The following is an 8,283-nucleotide window of genomic DNA, read 5'->3' on the forward strand; positions in this document are numbered from 1 at the left end:
GCTCGATGATTAATTCCTGACCTCGGAGATAGTGGGACAACAGAACAGTCCAAAAGGTCTGTTTTGGTTTCTGAACTAATTGTATTGTTTTGAACTGTAACTGTTGTAAATCTCTGTATCTATTTCTACAGGAAAATCATCTGACACAACAGGTGCAACTGTTTAATGCTATTCACTAAACCAACTTGTATCTGACTTAATACATCTTTAAACCCTTGGAGCATCGATCCCTCTCACCATGTCCTACCAGCCCACTCAGAACCAGCATGAAGCGGCCTACCTGTCTCTGATGAGAGGCCTGAGAGAGCTGGACCTCCGGGGCCCCGCTGTTCCCAGTGACCTGGTTCTGATTGGAGACCATGCCTTTCCTTTGGCAATGAACAGCCGAGGCCAGGTCCTGATGGCTGCCTCTCTGTACGGCAGTGGAAGGATTGTGGTCCTGGGTCATGAGGCCTACCTGACCGCCTTTCCTGCTCTGGTAGAGAACGCTCTGACCTGGCTGCGAGGAGATGGATCTGACAACTTGTCTGTTGGCGTCCACAACAACGTCAGGGCAGTTGCTGATAACCTCAGTAGATCCAGCTTCAAAGCTGAAGTTGTGGGGGCCTTTAGTAAAAATCTGGGGGTGGGAGTGTATGTGACTGATGCCTACAGCGTGGGTGCACATGTGAAGGACCTGGTGGCGTTTATGAAAGCTGGAGGAGGAGTGCTGATAGCGGGGCAGGCGTGGAGCTGGGCTGGAGCTCATCCCAAGGAGAACACGCTGCTTCTGTTTGATGGAAACAAGGTTTCTGGTGTGGCAGGGATCTACTTTTCTGACCGTCACAGTGAGGTAGAGTGCCTGCCTGTCTACCCACAGATCCCTTCATCCTGGATGTCTGTAGGGTGAGTGTATGCTGTACTGCACATTTCCACTTTCCAAAGATTCTTAATTTGATTACATAATAAACTGTTCTTCTGTCCTTCTTGGCTTCTCTCTTTCCCTCTCTTTTTCCCTACAGAACTGGTAAAGATTTTGAGGATGACCTAGAGTTCTTACTCCAGGGGGTTTCAGAGTTTGACCTCCAGGGTGGAGCAGTACTCTCTGAGGTTTTGGTCCATGGCTCGCTAGCCTTTCCCATCGGCACCACAGGTGATAGACGGGCATTCTTGGCAGGAGCCTACTACGGTCAGGGACGGGTTATTGTGGTTACGCATGAGGAACTTCTAGGACGAGAGGTAGAGAATTTGATTGCATGATGCATTTCATACCCAAATTTTATGACAAAATTGTCACTATTTGCTCAATTTCACTTATGAAAGCAGAAATTCGGAAACCAAACTTTGTTATAAATATGATAACTTGACCCATTTATTCTGATCTGCCCAGTCTTTTTTTATGTGATTTACGAAATACTGCCTTACTCTCTTTCAATCACTATCTTATGGCAGACACTGGCTCCATTTTGGATCAATGCCCTTCATTGGCTGGATGAAGGCAGACAGGGGGTCGTGGGCGTCGTGCCAGATCACGCACTCAAAGTTCTCAGCAAGTCAGGGTTAAAGTGTGAGAAGACAAAATTCAGGAACGACCTGAGTGTGTTTGTGTGCACCGCGTACAGTGATGACTATGCAAAGGAAATCCAAGACTTTGTGGCAGAGGGAGGAGGCCTGCTGATTGGTGGACATGCCTGGTACTGGGCACAGACTCACCCTGGACAAAACCCATTAACTGATTTTGCTGGTATGATAATGCTTTATAGAATGACTACATGAAGGTACACACAAATGAAAGACAGTAAAAGCAGCCATAGGTTAAATGCATTCGACTGCAGATTAACAGGGAGACTTGTTCAGCTGTTGTGCTGTCTGAGATAAACAAGGAAAAAATGCTTCTGAGAAATCAGTTGACTGAATAACAAGATAAGGAGAGCGGGCACAGATAAATAAAGGGCAGGCTTTCAGGCACCAGGGAACAATACCAGGAAGAGACCGTCATCCTAATTATGGACAAAGGTGATATATGATCTAAAATGGGATTGGCCAAAAGGCTTTTTGCAAAAAACAATGTTCTCTGCTCACACAAGGCACACAAGGAAGTTAAATAATCACATTCACATTCTAACTGGTGAGAAAGTCAGAACAAACACATTTATGTTTTACAGGCTACTGCTTTACTGCAAAAACTCTTATCAAGTATGTTTGTCTAATTTCTTGTTAAAATATTTTCATAGCATATAATCACCTAAAGTAATATTTCAGCAGTACACATGGACTCATGGAAAATTTAAACTTGATTCATTGGAAAATTTGCTTTACTTAAGTCAGGCAAGAAATGCCTTATATTTGATTTGTTATATACATTTAATTTTTTAACTTGTTTTCTTTCTTTTTCAGTGAGGGAAAAAATATTGATACCTGTGCTCTTAGAATCACTTCAACAATAAAACACAGTGGATTAAATCAAGTTTGCTTGAATGTCTTTCAGGGAACAAGATCCTGAACAAAATGGGCTTGAGCCTGTTGGCAGCAACAATTGGCGGAGGTATATACAAGGCCCCTGTGCCCAGCCAGGCTGTCAAAGACACCGACCACTTCCGCCACCTTCTGAACCGCTTTGCTGGTCATGTTACCCAGGGCGGGGAACTTAGCAAGCATGAGGAGGAATGCCTTAAAAAACTGGGCCAGGACTGCGCCACTTACCTGAACATGAAGGCTCATGACTGCTCCTCCTACACACAGGTGGTGTCCACCCTCACTGACATCCTAATGAAGTCGGGCATGCCACAGGTGAGTAGACGAAATAATATGATCACTTTATAAAGCTTTCCAATAGAACAGCACAAAGCTTCCGACCAGTCAGATGTCTGAGAGCAGCGTCCTTAATAATATTGTACCTTTCTTTCCAGGTGTGTGACAGCTGCCCTGTGAAGAAGCCCAAAGACCACCTGCTCCTCAGTGTGGGAGCAGAGGTGTACAAGGTCTGCCCAGATCCTGATGCCCTCCTGCCCTACCTCATCAAGCATAACCCCTTATTGCCAGTTGTCTACAAGCACAAAATCAAGATTAGTGCAAACACAGCAGGTCAGACATTGTTGTTGTGGATCAATATTTCGAATACATTATGTGAATAAAGAGATGTGTGAAGTTTATTACTTGTATAATCTCTGCTGCTGGGGATGTGCGTGTGTCTTCGTGTGTGTGTGTGTGTGTGTGTGTGTGTGTGTGTGTGTGTGTGTGTGTGTGTGTGTGTGTGTATGTAAGGAGGGGAAGAGTGGATCAGTACAGGCCTCTACCTCTCTCCTGGTATGAAGACCTACATATCCCTACCAGAAGAGATTGTCAACAAGGGATGGCAGGTAGAGTGCATAAAATCACATAATTGTGATTGTGATAATTTTGTTCTGGTTAATGCTGCACCCCCAGTGGACATGCTGCAATGTCTAGGCACTGTCCCCTCATGCTCCCCCCAGAGATGTCAGCAGTCCCAAACCCCAACCCCTGTCATAATCTTGCATCATTTTATTCATACAGTAGAGCAAACTAATTACAAGCAGTATAACATACTGTATGTCTTCCTCAGATACAGATCGGCTGTCAGACAGACTATCTCAACCATGCAGAGTTGAAGAGAGCACCGCGTGTTCATGAGCAATTTCCTGTGACCTCAAACATGATGCAGGTGTGGAACCTGTGGGGGGGACTCATCTACCTGTTGGCCCCGCCCAAAACACAAGTGGAGGGCCTAGAGGTCATAGTGCAGATGGCTGTACCTGCACCATATTATAAATCTGGTGAGTGTGTGGTGGGTGAAAAGAGAAGGTGTGTAATGATTGTTGTTCTTTAAAGTTGAGAATAATGTGGATTAAATTAAATCTATTTTTTTTTTTTTTTAATTTTTACAAATTTTACAATCATTAAAAATGTTTGAAAAGATACCTCAAACAAAAGTTGGAAATTATTGTATACATGTAATTATTGAAGCTCAAGCTTGAACACACGTCCTTTTGTTCTTTTCAGGTGTGACAACAGCAGCCCAGTGGTCGCTGCTGCGCACAGCTCCTTCTCCCTGGGCTGAGTTGGAGTTTGACAACATCATCCTCACGGTGCCATCAGAATCAGTTCGGAACCTGGACCGCCCTGATGAGTTGGCGACACTTTGGAATGACATCATGAGGGGCATAGCTGACCTGGCTGTCATACCACACAAATTTCCCCGCAAAGAGCGCTTTGTAGCGGATGTGCAGATTTCACATGGTAAGTGTTTGAATTTCACACTGCATCTGTTTCTTATTTGCTTTGTGCATAGTATATGCAGTCAGTTGAAATAAATCACCTGGACTCTGAGGAACTTCATATGACATTGGGTGTATAATGCTATTGATTTGTAAATTCACCATTTATAAGAGCTAGCTTAAAGTTCATTTGCATCACATTGGACAAACTAGTTCACAGTAATTCTTTTACAGTCCTTTATATTCTTCTCTATCATTCTTAGCAGTAACAAAGTAATGTTAACATGTTACTAATTCGATTTCAGAGCTAAAATTGCATTTGCTATGTCAAGTAATGTGTTATCACCCAACCTATGACATCAAAATTGTCATATACAACATATTAAGACATTGATATTTATTAGTCGGAAATGTGTTGTTACCATTCACTAAATATTGTTTGCCCACCATAGACAAAGAGCTCTCAAGATTTGTTTCTCCATCCAGGTTGGATGCATGCAGGTTATCCCATCATGATACATGACACCTCAGTAGGTGAACTGATCGACTTCAACAATGCAAGGACTAAAGGCATTTGGGGCCCCATCCATGAGCTGGGACACAACCAGCAGAGAGGCTGCTGGGAGTTCCCATCACACACTACAGAGTGTACATGCAACCTGTGGTCAGTGTATGTGCATGAAGAAGTGCTGGGGATCAACAGGGCACAGGTGGAGTAACTGACTTGAGATCATTGGCAACAGCAAACTAGTCTTGAGGGGTATTGTGAGTTTTTATATAAATAGATCCCGCAAAAGACAGCTCCTTTTATCTTATGTTCAGAAAAGTATTTGGTTTTCAGTGGGATTACGTAGTTTTACAATTGTGCCATTTTATCCTGTGCAATGCAGGCTCATCCAGACATTACTTCAGCCCGTCGAAATGCTCGAGCAGCAGAGTACATCAAGGGGGGCAGGAAACTCAGAGACTGGCACATGTGGGTGGCCCTGGAGACGTATTTGCAGGTGAGGTTTTAAATGCTCACCTACACACAACACAAATGTAAATGTTTAATAGAGTGAGGACACTGGTGTTTTATTTCAAATATTCCTCTACCTCTGTCTGCTTCCATGTAGCTCCAGGAGAAGTTTGGCTGGGATGCCTTTAAGAAGGTGTTTGCTGCCTACCACAAGATGAGCAACTTTCCCCATGACAACAAAGGAAAGATGAACCTGTACGCTGAGACTTTCTCCCAGATTGTGAAGATGAACCTGGCAGGATTCTTTAAGGCCTGGGGTTGGCCCGTCAAAACTGCCACTGAGGAGAAACTCTCCAGCCTGCCGCCCTGGAGTGACCACCCCATGACCCAGTTTGACTGAACTGCACACCGCTGCTGCTTACAAGTGTAGAGAGAGATGTGGTTCAATAAGTAGCATATTTTTAATATTGATTATTCAGTGGGAAATTCAATTAACTGACTTTTGTTTCTTTTTCTGGTCTGTGTATTTTTGTATCATATTTACTGCCATATTTTAAAAAGGAGAGCAGAGTTATATCCTTAATCAGATCCATACAACTTTTAAATCAGCTACATCTAATCATAGATATTTTGGAGATGAGCTAGCAAACGGTTTGATTTGAAAATGAAGGATTTATAACTCTGCTTCAGTTTAACTCTCACATGTAGCCGCCTCATATCTGCTTCTGGACCTTCTGCTTCACTTCACCTGTCTCATTTACTAGCATTTAACACTAACACTGTAACCTGAGCTGTATTAGGAGGTTACTTCATTTCACAGTAACAGTAAAAACAATTTGTAACAACAAAGTTGCATAATTTCTTACGATATCTTTGCTCTACTGCCATATATTCTTAACGCATCTAACAGGAAGGGAATCAAGCTAATCAAGATGAGCACATGTTTTATTTCTCTACAATGATATTTGTCATTACTGTCAAAGTAAAAAATACAAAAATAAACATTTTACCCCTCTATTACTTCTTTTTTTATACAGTATGGTATGGTATGGTAATATACTCCATATGTTCAAGTGAACACAATGATAGCACAACATGGAAGGATGAAGAATGATAACTTTCCAAGGTTATACAATGTTAATGTAAAATGTCAGTGAAAAAACACCCGAACAATTTCTTTCACTGTTCCCTCATCTAATCTTTTGTCTTGCAGTTGTTGTCAAAGAGCTCCCCCCTTGGTTGAGTGGAGAACTACCAGGACATCAACACATAACATTACCAGGTCACACACATAGCAGTACTGAGCCTGTCATACATAAATAGTCTCAGATAATGAAGGGCCAGTTCCCAGCTGGAACCATAAATAGGTTTTCCTTCACCTGAATGAGAACTGAAAAGGACGTGTCATATTCCAGAGGTTGCATTGTCAAACATCCTATGTAGCTGGCCCATCCTTCATGACAATCATTTAAATTCACTGTTCGCTGATTCACTGGATATCGCCAAGTTTTCAAGAACCAGAGCTAATTGGGTGGAGAAGGAATGGCAGAGAGATTCTCCACCCACACAGAGAGAGGGAGATCTAAATAATCCGGCAGAGCACTTCTCCAGTGCCGTCTTATCCATTCTTACACGCTGTTTGAATTTGTTCACCAAAATTGACCTCTGAAATTGTTGGTTGATTACATGGAGGGATTTAAGAAAGCAAGAATATCCACATATTCACAAACATTAACCAGATAGACTGTATGATCGTCTGTACTTATCAACATGTGCAAGCACGAGCTAAGCATTTACTAACAAGCTCGTTTTCTTGCTTGTCATCACAAATTTAGCGATCACGAGATGTTTTTGTATGCTGAGATGCTGTGTGGAGATGATAAAATTGAAAGAATTAGACCTTTCTCATTATCACAGAGCAATTATCTCTCTATAAAAGCAAGAAATCTCTGTCTGTCTGCGTGTGTGTCTGTGTGTGTGCCTCAAATATCTCTGCAGATCAGGATCAGATTGACCTGAGATTTTCAACATGGCTGCAGCGTGGTTGAAGGGTGTGCAACATCGGATTTGTTTGGACTGCAATGATGCCGTTAATAAATTATTTCATGAATGATTTATGAATTCCTCTAGCATTGTCAACCATTACCACCATAGCCACATGCGCTCCAGAGCCAATCACTGCAGAGCTCACCCCCACAACACACCTTAAGAAACAAGCAGATTTATAACAAGTTCCTATTGGTGAAAAAAGGCACCACACCACCCAATCACAAAATCATATGGCAAACCACGTGATTTGGTTGCTGAGGGACAGGGGAAGTTGTGGGAGGTACGGCGGCGGAAGATTGACAGCAGCAGTGATGGTGACAGAGACAGCGACAGAGACAGCGAGTCTTCAGAGTTGAGAGATTTGTGACATACAGCGTGTTTGGAGTGTTAGATAGTGTGTTATGTAGTGTTTGGTGTAGTGTGTTTAGTGTGTAGTGTAGTTGTTTTTTTGTTTTGTGAGTTAAAACAATGAGGAGATGGCTGAATGTTGAGCAGGCAGGGAGGGGCTGAGGGAGCCCTGAGCCTGGGGCATTACCTGCATTTAAATGTAAATAGTTACATATAACTTTGTAAATGTCAAAAACTCAAATTTAGCAAACAACAATTTGTATTTGCATTGTAAGTAGTAAAATGGGTTTGTTAAACATATTTGTGGTTTTCACAGTTAAAAATCTAACTTTTTCCTACTCGGATCTTATGTTTTTTGTGATTTTAGGTCAATTGTGTTAATACATTATTTCACAATGAAAAAATAATTGTACAGTCGCACATGTGAGTTTGTACTGAAAATAATGACACCAAACAAGGCAAGGTAAATAGTTTTTGTGGTGAAATATAATGGTAAATCAAAAGGAGTCAAAAACGGCCAATTATATGATGTCCCACCTTCAAATACAGCCTCATTTGGCCATCCGTGAAAAAGCTACTTAACCTCCCACTTCTATAGGAACACATACTTCCTATGGACAATGCATTGTTGTTAATTCAGAATAACACAAGTGACCTGAATAAACTGAGTTTGAGTCAAAATAATACTACGTATTGTTACACTTAACCTCCAAA

General features: G+C 42.0%; 1 protein-coding gene across 1 annotated transcript; it reads left to right on the forward strand.

Annotated features, from left to right (window-relative positions):
- The first annotated feature begins 206 nt into the window (after positions 1-206).
- Positions 207-6,187, forward strand: LOC119031659 (TRPM8 channel-associated factor homolog). The gene is made up of 11 exons (XM_037120241.1): positions 207-885; positions 1,002-1,218; positions 1,432-1,723; positions 2,468-2,769; positions 2,889-3,063; positions 3,244-3,338; positions 3,563-3,773; positions 4,000-4,236; positions 4,701-4,924; positions 5,105-5,218; positions 5,330-6,187. Exons 1-11 carry the CDS (start codon positions 239-241, stop codon positions 5,570-5,572), a joined length of 2,757 nt encoding a protein of 918 aa, XP_036976136.1. The 5' UTR covers positions 207-238; the 3' UTR covers positions 5,573-6,187.
- Positions 6,188-8,283: the final 2,096 nt, after the last annotated feature.

Source organism: Acanthopagrus latus, chromosome 2 (assembly GCF_904848185.1).
Source record: "Acanthopagrus latus isolate v.2019 chromosome 2, fAcaLat1.1, whole genome shotgun sequence".
NCBI lineage: Eukaryota > Metazoa > Chordata > Actinopteri > Spariformes > Sparidae > Acanthopagrus > Acanthopagrus latus.

Excerpts from the sequence above, each read along its gene's own strand:
- LOC119031659 (XM_037120241.1), top strand. The coding sequence starts at position 239 with ATGTCCTACCAGCCCACTCAGAACCAGCATGAAGCGGCCTACCTGTCT. Across the intron at positions 1,219-1,431 it reads AGGAACTTCTAGGACGAGAG|ACACTGGCTCCATTTTGGAT; the intron begins GTAGAGAATTTG and ends ATCTTATGGCAG. Across the intron at positions 4,237-4,700 it reads GGATGTGCAGATTTCACATG|GTTGGATGCATGCAGGTTAT; the intron begins GTAAGTGTTTGA and ends TTCTCCATCCAG.